The sequence below is a fragment of the Bubalus bubalis genome, chromosome 5 (genome assembly GCF_019923935.1).
Source record: "Bubalus bubalis isolate 160015118507 breed Murrah chromosome 5, NDDB_SH_1, whole genome shotgun sequence".
Taxonomy (NCBI): Eukaryota; Metazoa; Chordata; class Mammalia; order Artiodactyla; family Bovidae; genus Bubalus; species Bubalus bubalis.
Window position 1 is genome coordinate 104920967 of NC_059161.1, and position 26108 is coordinate 104947074.

The following is a 26108-nucleotide window of genomic DNA, read 5'->3' on the forward strand; positions in this document are numbered from 1 at the left end:
TATATCTATATGACCATACACATTGGTTACAAAATTGAAAACTATAAGAGATCATTGTAAGAAGACTCCATTTTCCCATTCCTCTTCAACTCCACCCCTCCTTCCCAGAACTGACCTATTTTAACTTGCTAAACAATTTGCTTTAAATTTTTCTTGCCATCATCTTTAAATCCTTAAATAATGTAACTGTTTTGTGACACATCCATTTTAGGCAGTATCTGTTACTGTCTTTCTCTACAGTAGGAGAGGCCTTTAACCTTCCTAGCATCTAATATTCTTCCTATGTCCATAATTGATTACTTCAAACACCTTACACATAAACTTTTTTTGGCTTATCCCATTGACACTAGATTGTGTTTTGAGTTACTTCAGCAGAAGAATTTTAGTGTCTCTGCTTTCTCCTCTGCTTTCCTGCACACACTCCTTTCTGCTCCCAGCTTGTGGCTTGTCTTTTCACATTATGAAGGCTAGGTGGGCTTTTGCAAGATATAACCTGCCCAGCCACGGCTGAGATTTGAACTTAAGTAACCACTGTGATCTTCCGGGCTCAACATATTCAGGCCCGTCAGCAAATATTGGTCACATATAATGGCAGGAAACAGAGAACATAATTTTGAATTTCCTCAGCTATCTATTAAAGGAAAAAGGCTTTTTTTTTTTTTTTCCTGGATCACAGGAGTTGACTCATTAAACCAAACATCATAGCGCAGCATGAGAAGCCAGGGCAGATGAAGGTGTAAGGGGAAGAAATCCTATTAGGGTTCCCAGCAGGAGGCTCCTTGGAGAGACACACACGCTAATGAAATAAAGACCTGGGGCTGTATTCACATTCACGCGGACTCAGCTCCAGTCCCCGAGGAGGAAAAAACGTGCTGTCTGCTTCCAAAAAGCACTCCAAAGGCCCTGCTTAAACCACACAAGACCTTCTGTCTTTCTAGGGGTAAACATCCTCTAGGGTACAGATGGGGACAAAAATTTGACTTAAAAAATTCCTTGCTGTCACTGTTATGAAACTCAGAATTTCTCATTAGCTAAAATGTTCCTAATTATTAATGTCATTAGTTTATGTAGCTGTGTGCTTTAGAGATTTTGAGAGTCACTCATAATTGTGTCCTTATTTTCTTAGCTATTAATTCCTAATGAAGAAAAACCGTATTGTTTTAGAAATGACTTATTGGATTTTTTTTAATGTTTTAAAAGAAGTTTAAGCTACATCTGTGTGCTGTTTCCACACACTTACTGAAACACCAGAATTAGCCTTTGCCAAATCTAAATTACACAAAATTATCTACTTTTTGAAAAGGATCAACATACAAATCAATTACAAACTATGTGAATGTGTATATGTCGATTAAACGACTTAACCATTTGCAAACCCAGGGTTCTGTGGGCTCAAAACCATGTGATGGTCACGGGCTCTGAAATTTTAAAACATCCAAGTGGTTGAGAAAAATAAACATTTAAATATGTAAAAATGATATGCAAGAGGTTTCCTAATTCAGAAAAGCAAAAATAAAGTCATACATAATAAAATAATTAAGTAGAAGAAACTGGCATAGTATCATTGGTTAATTGCAGTAAACCACTCATCTAGATGATCAGCCCGTTAGATGATGCATTCCTTTTTTTGTTTCTTGATTTTAGTTCTCCAATCAGCGATTGAACCTGGTTCACAGCAGTGAAAGTACCAAGTCCTAACCACTGGACCACAAGGTAATTACCTGCATTCATTTTTAAATTCAACAGATACTTGTTGAGCTCCTACTATATGCCAGGGCATAATACAGCAGTTATTAAAATACACAAAAATCCTTTTTCTTCTGGAACTTACATTTCTGGACTAATTATATTGAATAACAAACACACACATTGACAGGAATAACATTTTTTAATAACTTTTGCAAAATAGTATTTAATGATGAGTGGTATTATATAACATGTTTACAAATCTCTATTATCAGGTTTGGAATAGCACACAGCTGGATTATCATAGTGGCTTCTGCATTCAGTCTGCTATGATACACTGTTTTGGTTGAAGTATATGAAGAAAATATGTGCTGTGTGCCTAGACACTCAGTTGTCTCCAACTCTTTGTGACCCCATGGACTGTAGCCCACAAGACTCCTCTGTCTATGGGATTCTCCAGGCAAGGATACTGGAGTGGGGTGTCACTTACTCCTCCAGGGGATCTTCCCTACAGCCTCATATAATCTTCAATACTAAAGCCAAACAGGACCAACAGTTTATCCTTTGAAAGAATATTTGTCAACATTATGCAATTTGGTGCTGGTGGGGGGTATACTTTTAGCTCAGTGAATCATGCAGATATTCCAAGATTGACATGTTTTGTTATACAGCATCAAAATCAGTTATTACACCATTACTGGTTCACCATATGTGACCTCCAAATATGGCATCTTGGCATAGTATTTCAAGCTGAAGAAATCTGCGAGATGGCACATGAGGGGAAGAGTCTTTTTTTTTCTATTTGCTTGTCTGTTTGACTCATTGCTTCTCAGTAAACAGGTGAACTGAAACCCACAGTGTCCAACAGAGGCCGTTAGAATCAACACTCATTTGTTCTGGTGATTTCTTTCATCTTCAGGAAGGACTTCCTAGGCTTCCCCTGAACCAGGTCATAACACCCTCATGCGAGAGTTGCACTCCCAGTGCCCGGAGGAAAGGCATGTCCTTATCTCCAGACACTGGGATGCCAGGAAGAACCCGATCAGTCAGGGCTTGCAGTGTCCCCGTCTACTAAGCTCAGCTCATCTTTGTCCTGTGATGTCTTCCCAAGACTTTCCACTCTTCATTCAGCCTAAAACCACTTGGGTTTTTTTCTTCTTCAGGTCTTCATTCACTTCCTTGTGAAGGCTTGTGTATCACATAAAAACTTCTATTAAATACATCCATATGCTTTTCTCTTGTTAATGTCCTTTGTTACAGAGGTTTCAGTTGAGAACCTCAAGTGGTAGCTGCTGCTGCTGCTAAGTCGCTTCAGTCGTGTCCGACTCTGTGCGACCCCATAGACGGCAGCCCACCAGGCTCCCATACCCCTGGGATTCTCCAGGGTTGCCATTTCCTTCTCCAAGTGGTAGAGGAAAAGGTTTTCCTTCCTTTTCCCACCAGTCTGAAAGAATTAGGAAGCTGTCAAGTCCTTGGTGATGGATACATACTTTCCAAAATTATAACTATAGCTTAAAAACTGGAAACTAGAAACAAATTATATCAGTTGTCTTCACTTGAAGTGATGTCACTTTTTTTTCTTTCCAGGACAATGTCTGTCATAGTTATTCTTTCCAAGTAAAAATGTTACATTAAAAAAGTGGCCAGATCAGCTTGCAACTCACACAAATGCTTTCCTGGAGACAGATATTGTTATTGCCATATGCAAAAGAAGTGCTTTATTAGTATATCATATAGAATGTTAAAAAGCTGAGTACTCAACGGTCAAGATTTAATGAAAAAAAAATTTTTTTAATCAAGGACATTTTAAATAGAGTATGTGGCAGTGAAGAATACAATGACAATTAGTATACTTTGGTGCCTTGATCTGTGCTACAGCCAGCAATTTTACCCGATTGCTTTTGTACCATCGATGTAAATATGAATACAGTGAAAAGGCAAACAATACCTTAGTACTATTGCAAAACTAGTTTTGATTTCCTGGACTTTCTCTAAGAGGTTTTCAAGAGTCATGAGGGGTCCGCTGACCACAGTTTGAGAACCAGTGATGGAGGTAAAACATGATGGCAGCTTGGACTAGCATGGCGTAGTGAGATCTATTTTGGTTCTGGACATATTTTGAAGATAGATTCTGTAAGATTTGCTGCCTAACTTGGATGCGGAGTGAAAGAAAGGGGTCAAGGATGTCTCTCTGTTTTCTGTCCTAGTAAGATGGAGGAAAATAGCAGGGTTTGGAGAAGATCAGAAATTCAGCTTTGAATGTTAATTTGGAGATGTTCAGGAGGCATCTATATAGACATGTTATGTGAGAAGTTGGATATAGATTGCCATGGTGATAGTTTTAGGAATCATCAGTGCCTTGGTATTTATAACCATAAGTCTAGGTGAAATCACCAAGGGAGGGAAGATGGACAGAAAAACATTCCCAAGACTAAGGTGCCAACATGTAAAAGGTGAAAAGGTGAGAAAAAGCCAACAAAGGAAACTGAAGACTGGCCAAAAAGTAAGGAGGAGGGTGGGGAAAGCCAAGCCCCATGTTTCCAGAAGGGTGATCATCAGCATTGAGTACTACTGGTGGGGCAAGTAAAACCAGGGTTGAAAATTGGTCACAAGCTAATTGGCTGGAATTGGCAACATGCAGTTCGCTGGTGACTATGATAAGAGTAGTTTCAATGGAGTTGTGAAGGCAGAAGTCCTGGTGAGGGTGGGCTCAAGCAAAGAGTTGTACGCAAATGTTCATAGCAGCTTTATTCACAATACCTACAACCTGGAAACAATCCAAGTGTTCGCCGACAGATGAATAGATAACAAAGGAGCAGAATTCCATTTATAAAGTGGAATATTCAGTAATAAAAAAATATACTACAGACACACACCAACATAGATGAATCTCAAAAAAAAAAAACTATGCTGGAAATTAAAGTACCTACTACCTGATTCCATTTATATGAAGTACTAAACCAGGCAAAACAAATAGAAACCAGATTAGTGTTTGCCTAGGGAGGGGATTGGGGATAAGTGTTGACTGCAAAGTGGCACAACTTTTTGGTACTTAGGAAATTTTTAAACTACGAATAGGGGTGCTGATTATAGGCATACATTAAAACTCATTTCCCATACACTTGGACTTTGTACATTTTATTGTATATATATATATACCTCAATTTGTTGTTGTTCAGTTGCTAGGTCATGTCACTCTTTGCAACTCCATAAACCGCAGCACGCCAGAATTCCCTGTCCTTCACTATCTACTGGTTCGCTCAAACTTAAGTCTACTGAGTCGGTGATGCCACTCCACCATCTCATCCTCTGTTGCCCCCTTCTCTTCCTGCCCTCAATCGTTCCCAGCATGAGCGTCTTTTCCAATGAGTTGGCTCTTTGCATCAGGTGGCCAAAGTATTGAAGCTTCCACATCAGACCTTCCAATGAATATTCAAGATTGATTTCCTTTGGGATGGACTGGTTTAATCTCCTTGCTGTCCAAGAGACTCTCAAGAGTCTTCTCCAGCACAATTCAAAAGCATCAATTCCTCGGTGCTCAGCCTTCTATATGGTCCAACTCTTTATAGTTGTTTAAAATAATGGGGAGAGAGAAAACAGTGAACACTGACAATCCTTTCTGTGTAGTCTCAGTGTAAAGGGAAGGTAGAACTGTGACAACAGTGGGAGGTAGAAGTGGGAGTTGAAATTTTTTTTTGCTGTAGGAGAAACAACATCCTTTCTGAATGCTGATCAAATCTGGACAATGGCTCGGACAGTAAAGAATCTGCCTGCAATGCAGGAGACCTGGGTTCAATCTCTGGGTCAGGAAGATCCCCTTGGAGAGGAGAATGCAATCCACTCCAGTATCCTTGCCTGCGAAGTCCCATGGACAGAGGATACTGGTGGGCTGCAGTCCACAGGGTTGCAACGGGTTGGACAAGACTGAGTAACACTTTTCACCTTTCATGCTGATCATGGAGCAGCAGAGGGAAAACCTGGTGACACAGGAGACATGCTGAAGCAGTATCTGAGTGACTGAGGGAATGGGCTGTGAGGCACAGGGCGAGGAGCTGGCTTGGCCAGATGTGGTGAAAGTTCACTTGGTGTGAAACCCGTACATGGGCATCAAGGTTGGCTGGGGAGTATAGTATGGAAACCTGTTAAGTTCTCCTCCAACTGGCTTGATTTTCTTAATAAAATAGGAAACAAGGACTTGAGCTGGAAGAATGAGGTTTAGACTACTGTTGATTTCCTTAATTTTAAATAACTCAGTGATAGACAATCTTTATGTATGTATGTATGTAACTATACTCTAGATGTAAATGAATCTTAACCATATTTCATCATTCTGCGTGGAAAAGTTTACCTTTTCGGCAAGGAAACAGACACAAGGCCTTAGAGCACCACAGCTTTGGGTTTTCCCTGGTGGCCCAGTGATTAAGAACCCACCTTCCAACACAGGGACATGGGCTCAATCCCTGATCCAAGATTTCACATGAGGAGGAGCAACTAAGTCCATGCACCTCAACTACTGAGCATGCACACTGCAAGTACTGAAGCCGGCGCACCTACAGCCTGCGGTCCACAAGAGAAGCCTGCACTCCACAATGAAGAGCAGCCCCGGCTTGCTGAAACTACAGGAGGCCCACGGACAGCAACGAAGACCCAGTGCAACCAAAAATAAATAAATGAACACATCTTAAAAAAAAAAAAAAAAAAAAGCAACGTGGCTTTATCTGATAGCTGGAAAGGGACTTCACATACCTTCCCAGGATGCCTAGTACCTTAGTACAAAAGCAATACCACATTTTAGGCTAAAACCAAGCAAGGAAGGCACCGAGGAGCCTCAGGCATGTTGAAAAGTACTGATATAAGGCCATTCCCCCAACTGTCTTTCCTAAGGTTGACAGTTTCGGGCCCTAAGTCTCTTAAAAACCCAGAGGTTAATGAGCTGCATGCAAATTCTCTTTTAGGCTCAGCAGTCATTCATTAGCTGACTCTGCTTGCAGCTTGTGGGTAAGGTTCTGCTGCTGCTGCTAAGTCGCTTCAGTCGTGTCCGACTCTGTGCGACTCCATAGACGGCAGCCCACCAGGCTCCCCTAGTCCCTGGGATTCTCCAGGCAAGAACACTGGAGTGGGTTGCCATTTCCTTCTCCAGTGCGTGAGAGTGAAAAGTGAAAGTGAAGTCGCTCAGTCGTGTCTGACTCTTCGCGACCCCATGGACTGTAGCCCACCAGGCTCCTCCGTCCATGGGATTTTCCAGGCAAGAGTACTGGAGTAGGGTGCCATTGCCTTCTACCATCTCTAACTGTGAAAATTTGTCCATTTCTCTACTCTTTTTTAAAACTTTCTACATGAAGCTGATAATCAGCTAGTTTCTACTTATTGATTCCTGTTGCAGAGCATTAAATGTTACAGTTTAAGACATCAGTCTCATTAATACTGTAATTGGTACATCTTGGTCAATCCTTGAAGTCTTCATAAATGGAAGGTCTCCATATTTTAAGAAATAGTCCTTATAAGCTATAACTTATTGTATCTTCTCTGCCATGGCCATTAGTGAGTCATATGAAGAAATATGATTTCTAAAATATTGCTTATCTCAGGTTCAGTAAAATTTTATTGACTGAAATGAGCAACGTGGTGGAGTCAGCTCTGGCCTGTAGTTCACCAATCCAATAGTAGACAACACTTGACTTCAGCTATATCTTACTTACCTAACCTTTCATAATAGGCTGAAACTCCATGACAGTAACTGCATATGAGATATGCATTTTGAGATATTTCACTACACAGAAAAAGTCTGAATACTGGGACGTTTAGATTTGCTATGGTCCAGAAGCTTAATATATGGCCAGCAGAAGCTAAACAGTGCCTCATCCTGTTTCAATTTTTCCTGTTGAATGCTCTTAGAGCACTGTTACCCTACTTCCTCTACTTGATAGCATGGGCATCATCAGTGAGATGAGTATAAAGTGATCTCAAATCCATAAGGTCACACAGTACATTTTAAATATTCCATTCTAAGAAGTGATAGGGGTAGAATGCTGAAAGACACAGGTGAACCAGACTACAATTCAGATTAAGTGATAAGAAAGAAAAAAATTCAATATTTAAGCAGTATTACTTACTCACCTCCACAAAGAGGGATTATTTCAGTTATCTGACAGCTCCCTGATTCACTGTGAAGTGTGTTCCTAGCATTCAGGGCTACTCACTGGACCACCTTGTCTAGGCAATGCTGTACACCTGCAGTTCTGTTTTCTTGGAACACTGCTTCCAAAGTGCTCTGTTTAGAAAATACTGTTCTACCAATCAGAGATGACTATTAACCTTGGATGAACCCCACACATTATAACATTAGTTTTCACAAAGGAAAATAGGAGAAAAATGTATTTTCTTAATGGGAATAAGATTCTTGGGACAGAGCAAACTGCTACCCCTAAGTGCCCATCTGCCACAGCAGGAAAGAATGCTGTATTTATCACTATAAAGAGCTATGAAGTGCTTATTTTCTATAGCAGTTTAATGGCTGAAATTCTAACCAAAGAGCTAATATTCAGACTCTCACATCTCAGAAAATGTTTAGGTACACAAATTAGGATGTTCCAGCCTGGGGAGGCTACCAGGAGGAGAATATCAAGAGACACTGGCTGAAAATCCCCTGAAAATCAAACAAGACTTTTAATGAGAAATCATTTTTGAGAAGCACTTTTTTAAATAGTAAAAAATATTTGTTAAGAAAGAAAAACAAACAAAAAAAATAAATGTTTTTCGGTTACTGTAAAAATTTAATGGCAAATCTTCATATATGGTAAATCTGACATATATATACCACCACTAGATAGCTAGTGGGAAGCTGCTGCGTAAGCACCAGGAGCTCAGCTCGGGGCTCTGTGATGACCCAGAGGGGGATGGGGGGCAGGAGGGAGCAGACAGACATATATATATATAGCTGATTTACACTGTTGTACAACAGAAACTAACACAACATTGTAAAGTAAGTATATGCTATTAAAAATTTTTAAAAATCAATGGTAAATCTTTTTACTTTTGATCCATCATCCCATTACTCAAATTGTTACATGAAACACCCTAGACAGAAATTTAAAATATTTTGAGCTGTATTAGCAGCAGTACACATTTCCAGTAGTGGCCGGAATCCAAACCACCGTGAAAACAAGCTGACTAGTTTGGCTCAGTGAAAAAAGAAACCATGCTTACGAAGAAGGAAGACTTACATTAAGGTCTGAAATACCATCGTTTGATGGGGCTATTTTTCCTATTGCTGGAACTCCAGTTTTCTACTGAAGACCAAAAGACAGTTTCTTTTTGATGCATTTTTTTTGCTAAATGAATATTAAATTCTCTTGTAATCTTCCCACTCATTCACACACTACAGTAGTGTCTCATAAGGTTGACAATTCTCAAACTGATCTAATGCAGATGCCACTACAGTCTTTGGAAGGGGTCCTTGACTGTTTGATGATGATGATATCACTGAGCATGGACTAAGTGTTTTCTATGTACTAAGCACATACAAGCTGTTGAAATGTATACATTTCAGTAGTTGAAATGTATCAGCTCATGAACTGGCACATTTATGGAGGGAGAGAGAGGTTAAGGAACATAGGATTACACAGCAAGTTAAGAGCTGCAGGCAAGGCTTGAACTGGCTCCAGAATTCATGCTTCTCAACACAACGCTATGCTGCTTTGTATGTGTGTTGTTGTGAAAATGAACCAGCTGATGAATGGAAATGAACCATGTGATCCCCTCGCCTTAAAATTCCTATTTTCTTAAAAACGATTCCTTTGCTAAGACTTGTTGTAAATGCTTCTAATTTTGTAAACGGCTTTGGTATGTGGAAATGTCACTTTATAATACTAATGGCTGTTGTATATGTTTATTTGAATGTTTTCTGTATTCCAAACTGGGTTAATAATTGTAAATTACACAATTGTATAAAGTGATAAAAGTATATTAACAGTTACATGTTTAACTTTGTACATAAATCTAGTTTAAAAAAACTATTAGTAAATACATACATATTTATCCCAATCTTTAAAAATTTTTTTTAAATCTAGGGCAAATGTATTGAAATTAGATGTCCTGGGCAGTAATAGACAACTATATGACTGAAGAATATTTGCAAAGAGAGAAGAAGATTAAAAAATGAGAACAGAATTATATACAACAATCAACTAAGCTGTCTTCAAATACAGTTTGTGTGGTCTCTTCCACATTTTAGTCCCTTACACTTGCTCTATATTATATCCTGATATTCTAGCAGATACAATTAAAACTATTTCTTAGAAAGGAAATTTTCAATAAAATGTGTAATACCTTGTGTACAGTTACTAGTTTCATAAAACATTATCCAAATAACAATTACTAGTGTTTAAAATTTATAGTAAGAAAATTATTAAAAACAACAAAAGTTTATACCTCTGTTCCAAATTTAGGCCAATTTGAATGACTTTCAATACAGCTGAACTCAATGCAGGGATTACATTTTGTTAAATCTCACTGACTAGACTTTCAAGAATGTGATTCCAGAGGTGGATCACGAGGATCAGTTCCCTCTGTAGCTGAATTACCAGATTCAAAGATTCAACATCCATGTGTTCACATAAGCTTCCTCCCCTACTGCCCGCCCCTCCCCAACCATAAAAGCTGCAGATTAGTTGGTGCATTTGTAGCCTTTTTACTGGAGACCATAAGTTTGAGTTGTATTGTTCAATGTGAGGGTCACAATGAGAGAACGCGGATCTTTCTTATTCTTGTGTACTGTGATCTTTCCTTTCAAGGCTTCACCTATAGAAGAAAGGCAAAAATTGGGTTTCAGAATTCAAGGAATACAGTGCAGCAGAAAAGCAACATGGTACACTTAGAATTGATACTTCTTATTTTTTGTTGTGAGATGTTTCACTTTTTTTTTAACTTAAAAAATTTCAGGACAATTTTATGTTTAATTTTTGAAGAAAGCAGATCTAACTTAGCTAGCATGGGTGTCAAATGCTTGTGAAAAAGCATAACTACAGCAGTCACTGCAGGGTTGGGGACTGTTTACTGGACTCCTCAATATGAGGCCCTGAGGTATGTCCTGGGCTTATTATAAAAAAGACGTGGTCCCTGACCTCAAAGTGTTCACAGTTCACGGAGAAGAAAATAGAGGTACTGACAATTATGCAAGAGGTCTAATAGGGTATGCTGGCACAGAGGACTGGGGATGGTTGGAAGGCAGTAAAAGGCAAGGTTTCACAAGAATTAATTCACATGATAGCAAGGTAATGCTCAAAATCCTTCAAGCTAGGCTTCAACAGTATGTGAACTGAGTATTATCTAGATGTACAATCTGGATTTAGAAAAGGCAGAGGAACGACAGATCAATTGCCAACATCCGTTGGATCACAGAAAATGCAAGAGAATTCCAGAAAAATATCTACTTCTGCTTCACTGACTATACTAAAGCCTTTGACTGTGTGGACCACAGTCATAACCTGGAAATTCTTAAAGAGATGCGAATACCACACCACCATAACTGCCTCCTGAGAAACCTGATGCAGGTCAAGAAGCAACAGTTAGACATGGAACAATGGACCGGTTCAAAATTGGGAAAGGAGTACGTCAAGGCTACATATTGTCACTTATATCACTTACTTGCAGAGTACATTATGTGAAATGCAGGGCTGGATGAAGCACAAGCTGGCAAAGATTGCCGGGAGAAATATCAACAACCTCAGATATGCAGATGACACCACTCTTATGGCAGAAAGCAAAGAGGAACTAAAGAGCCGCTTGATGAAAGTGAAAGAAAAGTGTGAAAAAGCTGCCTTAAAACTCAACATTCAAAAAATGAAGATCATGGTATCTGGTCCCATCACTTCATGTCAAATAGATGGGGAAAGAATGGAAGCAGTGTCAGACTTTATTTTTTTGGACTCCAATCACTGTGGATGGTGAATGCACCCATGAAATTAAAAAACGCTTGCTCCTTGGAAGAAAAGCTATAACAAACCTAGACAGTGTATCAAAAAGCAGAGATATTACTTTGCCAACAAAGGTCCCTAAGGTCAAAGCTATGGTTTTTCCAGTAGTCATGTATGGATGTGAGAGTTGGACCATAAAGGCTGAGTGTTGAAGAATTGATGCTTTTGAATTGTGGTGCTGGAGAAGACTCTTGAGAGTCCCTTGGACTGCAAGGAGAACAAACCAGTCAATCCTAAAGGAAATTAATCCTGAACACTGATTGGAAGGACTGATGCTGAAGCTCCAATACTTTGGCCACCTGATGCAAAGGACTGACTCCTTGGAAAACACCCTGATGCTGGGAAAGATTGATGGCAGGAGGAGAAGGGGGCGATAGAGGATGAGATGGTTGGATGGCATCACTGACTCAATGGATACGAGTTTGAGCAAACTTCAGGAGATAGCAAAGGTCAGGGAAGCATGGTGAGCTGCAGCCCACGGGGTCGCAAAGAGTCGGACATGACTGAATGAATGAATGAACAACAAGAAAGGGATAAATTATCTAAGGACTCAAGCAGCTAGAATAGAAGACTGCTGAACACTTAGGATGATTCACTAGAGACTCCAGGTTACAGTTTAGTGTTAAACCACCTTAAGAGTAAAGTCAACACCAATGCTCCTTAACAAAGCTTTAAAACATTTTTTTTTTGGTAAAGATCAAGGTAATCTTTAAATAACTTAAATGTCTGCCTAAGCAAACTTCAATGCTTTTAAAAGAAAATAACCAAAATGCAAACATTCAGCAAAACAGTATTTCTTGTGTCTGACATTCATTTAAAATGTCTAGATTTTTAAATAGCTGCAAAATGAGGCTTATGAGCAGGAAAAAAAAAGTTACAGTAATAACAAAAACACATTTAGGCATATCTTAATTAAATTCCTGAAAACCAGTGATAAAAACAATAATCGTTAAAACTTCCAGAGGGGGAAAATGAAGATATTACGTATAAGAGAAAAAAGAGCAACCTCAAAATTTTTATCAGCTAGACATATTTCTGAAGTGATGAAAGAAAACCTATTAAGAATTTGATATCGAGCAAAAATCCTTAAAAAAAAATGAAAACTAAGAACAAGTTTTTATTTATTTATTTATTTTTTCAAAGAAACAAAAGCATTCTTTTCCGGGAGGCCTGCACTATAAGAAATGTTAAAGGAAGTTCTTTAGACAGGAGGAAAATGACACCAAAAAGATACCTGAATCTACACAAAGGAATAAACCGGTGCTCGACTATAGTAAATATCTGGTAAATAAAAGATGTTTTTTCCTTTTGAAAACTTATTTAATAGATACAGATCTTTATACATTTAAACATACAGACATCATATAGATTATGTTCTCTGACCAAAACAGAATGAAAGTAAAAATCAGTAAATCCCAAAATATTTAGAAATTAAACAACAGATTTCTAAATATTCCATAAATCAGGGACCTCCCTGGTGGTCCAGTGGGTAAGACTCCATGCTTCTACTACATGGGGTGCAGGTTCAATCCCTAGTCAGTGAACTAAAATACCACATGCCATGTGGTGAAAAAAAAAATTTCATAAATCAAAATAAAAATCAAGAAGAAAATTAGATGACATTTTGATTTGAATGATTATGAAACCAACATATAAAAATAGGTGGCCTATAACTACAACACTGCTTAGATGAAAAACCGTTAACTTTAAATGCTTATATTAGAAAAGCAGACAGACACAAATGTCTTCACTGGGGTAACTGTATCCAACAGTTAAGGAAAAATAATAACAAATGTATAAAAAACAGAGGAAGGAATACTCCTCAGTTCATCTTTTAAGGGCAGCATTACCCTTATACCAAAATTAGATAAAGTTATTTGAAGAAAACTACAGAGATATATATTCCTCATGAACAAAGATTCAAAAATTCTTTGAACAAAAGAGAAAAAACATGATTGTGTCACACAAATGTAGAAAAAGCCTCTGCTGCTGCTGCTAAGTCGCTTCAGTCGTGTCCAACTCAGAGAGACCCCAAAGACAGTAGCCCACCAGGCTCCCCCGTCCCTGGGATTCTCCAGGCAAGAACACTGGAGTGGGTTGCCATTTCCTTCTCCAATGCAGGAAAGTGACAAGTGAAAGTGAAGTCGCTCAGTTGTGTCCGACTCCTAGTGACCCCATGGACTGCGGCCTACCAGGCTCCTCCGTCCATGGGATTTGCCAGGCAACACTGGAGTGGGTTGCCAAGCCTCTGACAAAGTTAATTTCGAACAACTTTCAGCAAGCTAGGAATAGAAGGAAACTTCTTTAACCTGATAAAGAAAATCAATGAGAAACTATAGATAACATCATTATTAACTGTGAAAAACTGAAAGGTTTCTTCCTAAGACTGGGACTGAAGTAAGGATCTTCATTCTGACTGCCTCTAATTAGTATTCTATTGGATGTCCTGGTCAGGGCATTAAGATGCAGAGGAAGAAAAAAAATATAGACTGGGGGAAAAAATGGTAAAATGGTCTATTTGCAGACCATATGGTCTTACACATAAAAAATTCTTAAGCACTATGCAAAAAAAAAAAAGGAAAACAGCTACTAAAACTCTCAGAATGTTTAGCAATCTCAGGACATAACTGCATTTCTATACATGAGCAATGAAGAATTAGAAACTGAAATAACAATAGCATTTATAATAGCATTGAAAAAACATATAATTCTTGAGATAAATGTAACAACATATACGCATCATTTATTTATATCAAATTATGAAACACTGCTGAAGATGATCTAAGTAAATGAGACATATTGTTTGTGGATGACACTCAATACTGTTTTAAGATGTTAATTCTCCCCAAACTAATCTATAGATTCAACACGGTCTCAATCAAAATCCCAGCAGGACTGTTTTATTTGGGCAGAATTTAAGTTGACTTTAAAACGCATATGCAAATTTAAAGAGCCCAGAATAGTGAGAGAACAGAATAAAGCAGGAGGATTTATATCATCTTACAGTGTCTTACTGGCGTAAGAAAAGACACATAGATCAAGGAAACAAAGTTCAGAAACAGACATGCATACATTGTTAGTTAATTTCTGACAAAAGAGCCAAGGTAATTAAATGGGAAAAGAAAAGTCTTTTCAAAAAATGATGATGAAACCACCTAATATAAATTTGGAAAAAGATGAATATTACTTTTAAAATCAACATGAAATTGTTTATAATCCTAAATGTACAGGCAAAAATATAAAGCTTTTAGAAGAACCGTATAGGAAAAGCTGTGATGTTAGAGTAGCAAAGATTTCTTCACTTAGGCCACAATAGCACAAAGTTCAAAAGACCTTAAGAAAATGAAAGGAAAAACTAGGATTGAGACATAAATATCAGCAATGCATATATCGGACAAACAACTTTTACCTTATTAAGATTCTTATAACCCAGTAAGATGACAACCCAACCAAAATTGAGCAAAATATCTTAAAAGAAACCTCACCAAAGAAGACATACAAATGACCAATGAACATATGAAAAGATGCCCAACATCATTAGTCATGAGGTAAAAGCAAATTAAAAACACAGCTGTCACCACATACACTTGTAACACAATGACATATTAAAACATATTAAAATGACTGCCCTTTTATATAAGTGTTGACAAAGATGTGGAGCAAACAAACCCACAACAGTGTAGGAACCTTGAATAGTACAGTCATTGTGAAAAAGTTTGCCAGCTTCTTATGAAGTATTTATCATAAGACCTAATAATTCTACTCCTACGTATCTGCCTAGGAGAAATGAAAACATATGTCCACACAAAAACTTTTACAAAAATGTTCATATTAATTTTATCCATAATGGTGCCTGACTGAAAACAATCCAAAAGTCTATCAGCAAGTGAAAGCCTATGCACATTACAGTAAGTCCATACAAAGGAACACTACTTGGCAATAAAAAGGAACAAATTACTGATTCACAGATGCACTTTAAAATATGCTAAAAGCAAAGCTGGAGTATGTTCTGTATAGTAACTTTGATATAAAATTCTAAAAGAATACTAATGCCTTACTATTATTAATAGTAATATAATACGTAGTGACAGAAAGCAGATCAATGGTTGTCCAGTCTGAAAACTGAAGATGGGGATGACTAACTGCACAAGGGATCAACAAGGAAACTTTTTAGGGTGAAGTAAATATTCTATATCTTGAAAGACATGGGAATACCAGACCACCTGACCTGCCTCTTGAGAAACCTGTATACAGGTCAGGAAGCAACAGTTAGAACTGGACATGGAACAACAGACTGGTTCCAAATAGGAAAAGGAGTACGTCAAGGCTGTACATTGTCACCCTGCTTATTTAACTTATATGCAGAGTACATCATGAGAAACGCTGGGCTGGAAGAAGCACAAGCTGGCATCAAGATTGCCGAGAGAAATATCAATAACCTCAGATATGCAGATGACACCACCCTTATGGCAGAAAGTGAAGAGGAACTAAAGAGCCTCTTGATGAAAGTGAAAGAGTGAAAAAGTTGGCTTAAAGCTCAATATTCAGAAAACAAAGATCATGGCATCTGGTCCCATCACTTCATGGCAAATAGATAGGGAAACAGAGGAAACTATGGCTGACTATTTTTTGGGCTCCAAAATCCCTGCAAATGGTGACTGCAGCCATGAAATTAAAAGATGCTTGCTCCTTGGAAGGAAAGTTATGACCAACCTAGACAGCATATTAAAAAGCAGAGACATTACTTTGCCAACAAAGGTCCGTCTAGTCAAGGCTATGGTTTTTCCAGTAGTTAAATATGGATGTGAGAATTGGACAATAAAAAAGCTGAGCGCTGAAGAATTGATGCTTTTGAACTGTGGTGTTGGAGAATACTCTTGAGAGTTCCTTGGACTGCAAGGAGATCCAACCAGTCCATCCTAAAGGAAATCAGTCCTGGGTGTTCATTGGAGGGACTGATGTTGAAGCTGAAACTTAAATACTTTGGCCACCTGATGAGGAGAGCTGATTCATTTGAAAAGACTCTGATGCTGGGAAAGATTGAGGGCAGGAGGAGAAGGGGATGACAGAGGATGAGATGGCTGGATGGCATCACCGACACAAAGGACATGGGTTTCGGTGAACTCTGGGAGTTGGTGATGGACAGGGAGGCCTGGCGTGCTGCGGTTCATGGGGTCACTGAACTGAACTGAATAGAGTGGAACATACATTTGCCAAAATTTATTAAACTGTATAAATAAAATGCGTAAATCTTTACTGTATGTAAATATAATTTAATTTAAATATATTTACTGTATGTAAATATAATTAAAAAAAATAATTTTTAAAAATGTGATGGCTTAGGAATAAACTCATAGATAAATGGAATAAAGATTCATTATAGAGATTCAGTACATTCTAATTGGGGCATTTTACATCACTGAGGAACGAAAGGAGTCAAAAGAAATGTATAAATATAATAACACAGTATTTCTTAGTATGGAAAAAAAGTTAGAAACCAAAAGGAAAAGGTTGATGATTTGTTTATACAAAAATGAAACAAATTCTATAAAGCAAGATACTTTAAAAAGGCATAAAATGTGTTCAATTTTTACATTCCAGCCATCTTTACCAAAATTTGGCTGTTAGAATCCAACCACAACAGAAAAAGAATGAAAGAAACCAGTAACAAACAACAACCAGTATCTGACTGCTCTGATTTGCATTTTGGTGATTATCAGTAGTGATGCTATTATCTCAAATGTTTAACCACCATCTAAAAAGATTCTTTGAGCATTTTATTTAACTCAGTGATTTTCTTGTTGATGTGCCCTAAGGGTAGTTGCTCTTTAAGCGGCTTTAGACATGTTAAAAATGTTAAGTTCGCTTGTTTATAAATGTCCTATTTGATCCTTAGTGTAGGGTCAAAATGCAAATGTTCTCTGGTGCCTATAAAGCAGGTTATCAAATACTGCATTTCAAGTTTAAAAAATATGTTTAAAAAGAAGAATGTATTTAAGAGGTTTATGTATCCCTTAACTTAAAATACAGCTCAAGATGCATGAATAGCAGATAATTTTGTTAAATTTTCACAGAAGAAAAAATTTTCAGCATCAATATTAAATAAAATATTTGAGTAATTAAAAAGTCTTAACACTGTCTTATAAGCTGATATTGTAATTTTCATGTTTTAAAACAAAATACAAGCAAAATAACTCTTGCTGTAATAGTTATTTTGTAAGCTTAATTTCAAAATGGAGATGTAAAACAATACTTATTTAAGTTAATTATACAGCATGAAGGGTCACAGTAATAAATACACAGTTCACACTGCTGCACCCACTTCAATTGTTCAAGCCTGGCTAAAGTGCCAAGGTAACAGCTATAATGCAGTGGAGATAGGAGTAATTAATCAGTGTCAAATAGATATAAAATGACTAATGTTGTTAAGTGTGTAAACTGGTGAGAGCTGCAAAGGACAGTCTCTATGCAGCTGAGCTGTATCACCTTGTTTTTATCATCAGCAGACGGCTATTAGTATATCACAAAGCAGCACTGCAGTTCAATCAAGAACAAAATTGATTTCATTTCAATTTGGTCCTAGTGGTTTTTTCAAATTAGTTTCTTCCAGAGCAATAAAATTTCATTCCCCACAAGGGGGATAAATAAAAATCAGTATTATCACTACCAAAGCTTCGAGTTAAAAAAATGAAAAGAAAAAAAAAAAAAAAAAAAAAAAGGATGCTCCACCACATAAAAGCTTACTAATAACATAGAAGCGACTGAACTGAATAACATATAAAGAGATCTAAACAGTATGATTTTAATAATATTTTTCAAAGCCAAACCACAAGAAAAAAAAATCTGGATCTTTAAAATAAATACTGTCACATAAGTTTGTACAATAAAATTATACATTATTTTTTAAAGAAAAAGGGGGAAAAAAAACACTCTGAATTTAAACTTTAAAACTGACCTTTAAATCCTTTAAAAGTATTCATTCTGGGAGGCTAGTCTCTTAACTCCCACAGTGCTGGAAATGCTCAAATGTTGTACAGTATTTCTTTGGAAACTATTGTTAGAACTATGTTGTGAAAATAACAGTAACAACAACAGACAAAATCCCAAACCAAAGCAAAAACATATTAGGTTCATCATCTTATAGTTACCTTGTGCTTTTGGTCAAGTGTAAAATTCCTATTCTGAGAAATTTCCTATTCACACTGTCTTTTTCTTTGCTTTCCAAATATCCTGTCTGCCCCCAACGGTAGATTTTGTTGTTGTTTAGTAGATAAGTTGTGTTCAACTCTTTGTGACCCCACAGACTACAGCCTGCCAGACTCCACTGTCCATGGGATTTCCCAGGCAAGAATACTGGAGTGGGTTGCCATTTCCTTTTCCAAGGGACCTTCCCAACACAGGGATCAAACCCATGTCTTCTGCATTGTCAGGTGGATTCTTTACCACTGAGCTGCCAGGGAAGTCCAATGGTAGATTTACCATTACCAAAAAAAGACTTATCATTATTCAAAATATTAATATGTACACATACACACACACACACAAGCTGGGTGGAATAACTGTATAGGTATGTTCACAATATTTTGTTAAAAAAATTTTGTCACATTACTGTCTGGACAGTAAAATAAACTTTATGCACAAGAGCAAATTGTCATGATTAGACACTTGGCTTTATTTAATTTTATCTAAAAATTGTACACCATATTAAGTCAAAAAATAGTCTTTGACTCAAGCTATTTTTCAACTCAACAATACTCTCCTCAGCCATGCCACAATTTCAGAGAACATCAGAGTTGACAAAATGGGGCAACCCAATACAGCAACTAGATAAATGCCCCTGGCATGTGTCACCCACGGTGATGAAAGGAAGTTATATTTCAATGACAATGCATATTACTGTACTTATTCATTCATTCAGGAGGGTATTTATGACATGCCAAATACTGCACCAGATAAAAAAGAAGTGAGAGGGGCAAATAACTCATCTACGAGAACCCCTTATCAGAGCACACTGGTATGTTATAACACAGATATACGTATGAATTGATCTGGGAGAAAAAAATAACAGAACAGTTAACTTTTTAAGACAATGAGGAAAGATGTACAGAAATAAGCTGGGTTATAAAGCGAAAAGTGTAATTCATCAAGTGAAAGAGGTCAAAGTAGTTTCCTAGGTAGAAAAGTATCTCAGATAAAGGCAATGAGGAAGAAAAGATAGGAAAACTAGCTAAAAAATGAGCAGTACAGCTGGAGCGTATGATGGGCTTCTGCACGGTTCTGACAGGTCAGGGCTGGAAACAATGAAAAATGGTCAGACTGTAAAGGGTCATGGAAAGAATCTGGATTTGATCCTGGATATACTGAGGGTCCAGTGAGGGCTTTTTTTTAAATTTTAAATTAATTAATTTTAATGGAGGCTAATTACAATATTGTAGTGGTTTTTGCCATACATTGACATGAATCAGCCATGGGTATACATGTATTTCCCATTCTGAACCCTCTTCCCACCTCCCTCCCCATCCCATCCCTCAGGGTCGTCCCAGTGCACCAGCCCTGAGCACCCTGTATTATGCATCAAACCTGGACCGTCGACCTATTTCAGATATGATAATATACATGTTTCACTGCTTTTCTCTCAAATCATCGCACCCTCACCTTAACTTTATTAAGGTGTAGTTTATATATAATAAAACTGTAACACGTAAAATTGCAGTACAATGAGTTTTACTTAATATTTCACTTTTGTAAACTTTCACCTACCTCAAGTGTCAAGATGCTGTCTTATGTTATCTAGAAATTTCACAGTTGTAAGCTTTTATGTCTATTATTCATGTAAAGTCAGTTTTTATATATTTGGTGTCAGATAAGAAGAGTCATTATTTTCCTTTATGAATATTCAGTTGTTCTAACACAATTTTCTGAGAAGACTATCCTTTTCCAATTAAATTTATACTGGCCCTTTGAAAAAACTTAATTGACTATACAAAAATGAGGCTATTTTTGGATTTTCTATCAGTGTATTAATCTATATATCCATCTTTTATATGTCAACACTATACTGCTTGTGTTAATATAATTTTTCAGTTCAGAATTTACATAGTGTAAGAAGTACAATATGGTACTTAAAATTGTTTGGCTACAATAGTCTAGATCATTTATATATAAACTTTAGAATCAGCACAGTAATTTCTCTCTTGCTAAATTCACTTACTAGCTCTGTATTTTTTTTTTTTTTTTGGTAGATTTCCTAGAATTTTCTATGTATACATTATCCATAAATAATAACAGCTTTATTTCTTCCTTCCCAATGCTTTTTAATTCTTTTTCATTTCTTATTGCACTGGCTAATAACACTTCCAGTTTAAGAGTGCAGGAGTGCAGACATACACACTGTGGTCACAGTGTATTTTCTTGTTACACATCACTGGATTCAATTTGCTACTATTTTGTTGAGGATTTATTCGCGAGGGACATTGGTCTGTAGTTTCATTTTCTTGTACCATCTTTGTCTAATTTTTGCTTAGGCTAATAAACAAATGAAAAGATGCTCAACATCACTTATTATTAGAGAAATGCAAATCAAAACCACAATGAGGTATCATCTCACACCAGTCAGAATGGCCATCATCAAAAAGTCTACAAATAAATGCTGGAGAGGGTGTGGAGAAAAGGGAACCTTGTTACACTGTTGGTGGGAATGCAAACTGATACAACCACTATGGAGAACAGTAGGAACATTCCTTAAAAAACTAGGAATAAAACTACCATATGACCCAGCAATTCCATTTCTGGGCATATACTCTAAGGAAACCATAACTGAAAAAGACACATGTACCTGAACGTTCAATGCAGCACCATTTACAACAGCTAGGATATGGAAGCAACCTAATGTCCATCAGCAGATGAATGGATAAGGAAGTTGTGGTATATATATACAACAGAATATTATTCAGCCTTTATAAAAAGGAATGCATTTGAGTCAGTTCTAACAAGGTGGATGAACCTAGAGCCTATTATACAGAGTGAAGTAAGTCAGAAAGAGAAAGACAAATACTGCATATTAATGCATATATATTGAATCTAGAAAGATGGTACCAATGATCCTACATAAACGGTAGCAAAGGAGACCCAGATGTAAAGAAGAGACTTTTGGACTCAGTGGGAAAAGGAGAAGGTGGGATGATTTGAGAGAATACCATTCAAACATATACACTGTCATATGTAAAACAGACAACCAGTGCGAGTTTGATGCATGAAGCAGGGCACCCAAAACTGGTGCTCTGTGACAACCTAGAGGGATAGGGTAGGGAGGGAGGCAGGAGGGGGTTCAGGATGGAGGGAACACATGTACTACCTATGGCCAATTCATACTGATACATGGAAAAAACCATCACAATACTGTACATTAATTACCCTCCAATTAAAATAAATTCTAAGGAAAAAAAACAGTGTAGGAGTGGAGCAAGTAGACACCACTGCCTTATCTCAAATTTAGTCTTTCTTTATTCAGCATGATGCTAGCGATAGGCTGTATGGATGCCTGTATGGATGCCTTCTGTCAGGATGATGAAGCTCTCTTTTGTTTCTAGTTTGCTGTATTTGTCATGAATTGATACTACATTTTGTCAAACTTTTTTTTTTTCTGCATCCACTGATACGATCATGAAGCTTTTCTTCTTTAGACTGCTAGCAGTCTAATGAAATCAGCCTTGAATTCTTGGAATAAAACCCATTTGGTCACAGTGTATTTTCTACACATCACTGGATTCATTTTGCTACTATTTGTTGAGGATTTATTCATGAGGGACACTGGTTTATAGTTTAATTTTCTTGTACTATCTTTGTCTAATTTTTGATATCAAAGAAATACTACCCTCATAAAATCAGTCCTTTTCTTTTTTCTGGAAGAGACTGTGTCGAGTTGGTGTTATTTCTTTAAGTGGGTGGCTTCTTTCACTCAGGAATATGGGTTTAAGATTCCTCCATGTATTTTCACAGGTTGATAGTTCATTTTTTTTTAGCACTGAATGAAATTTTATCTTCTAGATGTATGGACCATTTATATTTAATACAATTATCAACATGTTCGATATTGATACAGAGGTCCCTAGAGCTCTTTTTTCTGACTAGCTTCTATCCCAATACTCTGCCCCACAGCTTCTGGCTTCTATTTATCAGTAATACCATCAGAGGCTAATGATTAGTAGAGTAAAAAAAAATTCTTATAACTGAGAATGACTATTTTTTCTCCTTTCTTTGAAATTTTGTTTTCACAAACTTTCCTCTGGTTGTACTGTTTTAGGGGAGCCTATTGGACTTACTATTTAAATGTAAGTACACACAATGGCAATAAAAGAAATATAGAATGTAGATGGTGCCACAGGGCAACATTAGAATTATATATCTTCTACACAGTATTCTGAGAAATCAATTACTCGAAGGATTACTGTGTAAAGAATAGTTGGGATTTCAAATTTTCACTAGGTATAAATAATATTGTGTTGCAATTAGGTAGGAGAAAATTCAAAGGCTATCTTAAATCTCTCTCAAGATTAAAACATGAAAGAATTAGTATTGCCTTTAGAATTCTAGTAGTAAGACAACAAATGGTCACAGCGAGGGAAAAAGCAGTATTTTCAATTTTCCCAAAGTTAATCCAAATATAAGAGTTAAAAAAAAAAGCAAAGAAACATAAATGAAGATGTCTTTGCTTCATTTCAGTTTTGCTGTGCTATAGCTTTCCAGAGAAAGAGAAAATGACACCATCAAAGTTTTATTTCCATAGCATTACAACCTCAAAGTGAAAGAATGACAACACAGCGCTGCTTTACTCTAATGGTGTTTATTTGCATCTACTAAATTCCTTTACACTTCAATAGTGAAATAAAAACATTACAATTTTATGAAATATTTTAAACATGGAGAATGATATAACAACCACTTCCTCAGTTTTGTCACATCTTGACATTCTGCACAGTTCCTTCAGTTTTTCAAAGAAATAGTTCAGATATATGGCACTAAAGCCCCTTTCTGCAATCTTATTTCTATCCTTCTCTAGAGGTGACCACATCGATGAATTCAGTGGTTATCATAAGTGCTGCTTCTTAATTTACTATGTGCGTGTATAGACTGTTGTTTTACATGTTTTTAAAACTTCATATAAATCAAAATCATATATTTTAGAAATCCTTCTGCAAATCTTTGCTCAATGTTGCTTTTAAGAGACACACAAATAATCTGATGTTGAGTATCTGTGCACTGAAGTTTGGTGTGCATTCCGTTTTCCCACAGTCAAGAGGCTTTCAGTGAAGATGGGACAAGACATACATGTAACAAGCAGTTAAAAAAAAAAAGAGTCCATAATCAAATTCTAACTTTTGGTGTTAAATGTGTAGATACATAAGAACTATAGGTGCTCATGTAAGTGAACAATCAACAAGATGTAAGACAAAGGAATGCAGCATCAGATCAGTCTTTAAACACTAGGCTAGATGTGAGGAGGTGGACCCAGTGGAGAGCATTCTAAACAAATATATTTTGAATATAATAACTACTGAATGACATTCTCTTTTAATTTACACTTTACTTCTATTGGTAATATTTCTGTTTAGTCACTTGGGAAATTAAAATATTTTCTTTTAGTTATAGTTTCAACTTAGTATATACTAGATAATGCTTAACGAAAAATTTTCTCAATTACTCTGTAGTACTCAACATAAGAGCTACATAATGGCACATACATTGTAACTGGCAGACATTAGATTCAAATAAAAGTTTTAACTTACTTCTTTAATGAAATGATATGCCACCTAAACTTTATGTACATGGTAAACTCTAAGAACTACTTACCTTAGTATGCTATATTGCTTCAAATACAGTGGGCACAGGAAAAGTGGTTGTAGAATGGATGAATACTGTTTATTTCAGAATGAATAAGACACCCGCCCCCCTTTCTTACCTGCTTTAACTGAAAATGGCTTTTCCAATAGAAATATTGTTTGCTTCCAGTGTGTTTTGGTGCTCAGTGGGCCCGTAGAAAACACAACCTGCATTGGTAGAGTTCAAAAATGTCTGATGAAGTACAAGATTTTTAATATCACGGTACATTAATTTACTACATCAAATACAAGCTCCAACTACTTACAAAAGCAAAATGCTTATGATCAAATACCTTGGGGCACAAAGATAAAATACTTGCCTAGTTATGAAATACTTACCTTGTTGTGGCAATTCTTCTCAAAATATATATCGAAGTAGCCAGCAATTGCCTGTTTTTTTTAAAAAAGAAGTAATATAAATAATTATTAAACAAATCATGTGACAATTGATTTCATGGTCTTTTAAGTCAAGGCAAGTAAGAAACCATTTCAAAGATCAGACACTCTTAAACAAATGGCAGGTCACTATTTTCTCTAGAAAAGATGTTATAAATAAAAATAAAGTAATGTAACTTGGCTTTTCCCCATATAAACAAGATAATAAGGCTAATCAGATACTCAATATGTGTTCAATTAAAGAAATGACAGTGCTGGACCACTGAAAAGTGAGAATCTACATGGAGCGAGGCTCATCCGGCCCCTTACCCATCCAGACTCCCCCACTGAGATGCTGCCATGTAAGTCAAGTCCCCATACAGCCGCAGCAGTGTGAGACAGCCCAGGAGAGACCAGGAGAACTAGTATTGAACTAGACCAGCAGAACAATCCAGAATAGAAACACAGACAAATAAATCTACATGATTTTGACGTCAAGACACTAAGTTTTGGAGTGGTCTGATACACAGAAATAAATAACTGACACATACTCTTTTGTACAAACCCAGTTCGTTTCATTTTTCTTCTGATTTAATTCATCCAATTTTAAAGTAGTATGATTATTTTTATGATGAGATAAATGAAATTTTAAAATATTACATATTTGGTTTCGGAAAATAAAAATTACATCATTCAAATAAAACTTATGTTTTAGGTATACACACAAAGAAGAAATCTGATGTAACTCTAAGGTTCACTGTAATTGTATAAAAGGCTGCTAGAAGAAATTAATATGTTAATCAAATATAAATTTTAATGTCTTTTTGTTTAAAATTTAAATGATCATTTCTTTTTCTTTCACTAGTGGGACAGGCTTGACTCAACCTATTTTAAAACTGGCATTAAATAAAGCTTATAAAGTGTTAAAAATTAGAAACTGATTATCAGAAAGTCATATAAAGCTGATTTGTGTACTTTCCTGCTTTTGTTAAAAACGTGGAGTTTTACCGATTCCACAGGGTTAATGCAGATTGGGCCCAAACCAAATTCAGTATTTAACCTTGAGGTTCATTATGCTTCAGATACCAAGAGAGAATCAAAATACTATTTATAATTCTGTCAAACAGAAAAAAACATTGGTCTCAGACCAATTCCTAAACTGTGTTCCTGCAGGAGAGAACCCCAAAACAGAAAG

At 36.6% G+C, this 26108-nt stretch overlaps 1 protein-coding gene across 2 annotated transcripts in view; it reads right to left on the reverse strand.

Moving 5' to 3' along the window:
- Positions 1 to 9558: 9558 nt before the first annotated feature.
- PRMT3 (protein arginine methyltransferase 3) overlaps positions 9559 to 26108 on the reverse strand; it is a 129701-nt gene continuing 113151 nt past the window's right edge. For both annotated transcript variants that reach the window (XM_025286294.2, XM_025286293.2), the window contains 3 exons: positions 24878 to 24928; positions 24619 to 24706; positions 9559 to 10485 (listed from right to left, as the gene is read on the reverse strand). In XM_025286294.2, the coding sequence (XP_025142079.2) occupies positions 10376 to 10485; positions 24619 to 24706; positions 24878 to 24928 (249 nt within the window). In that variant the 3' untranslated portion in view covers positions 9559 to 10375. The remainder of the gene's footprint in view (positions 10486 to 24618; positions 24707 to 24877; positions 24929 to 26108) is intronic.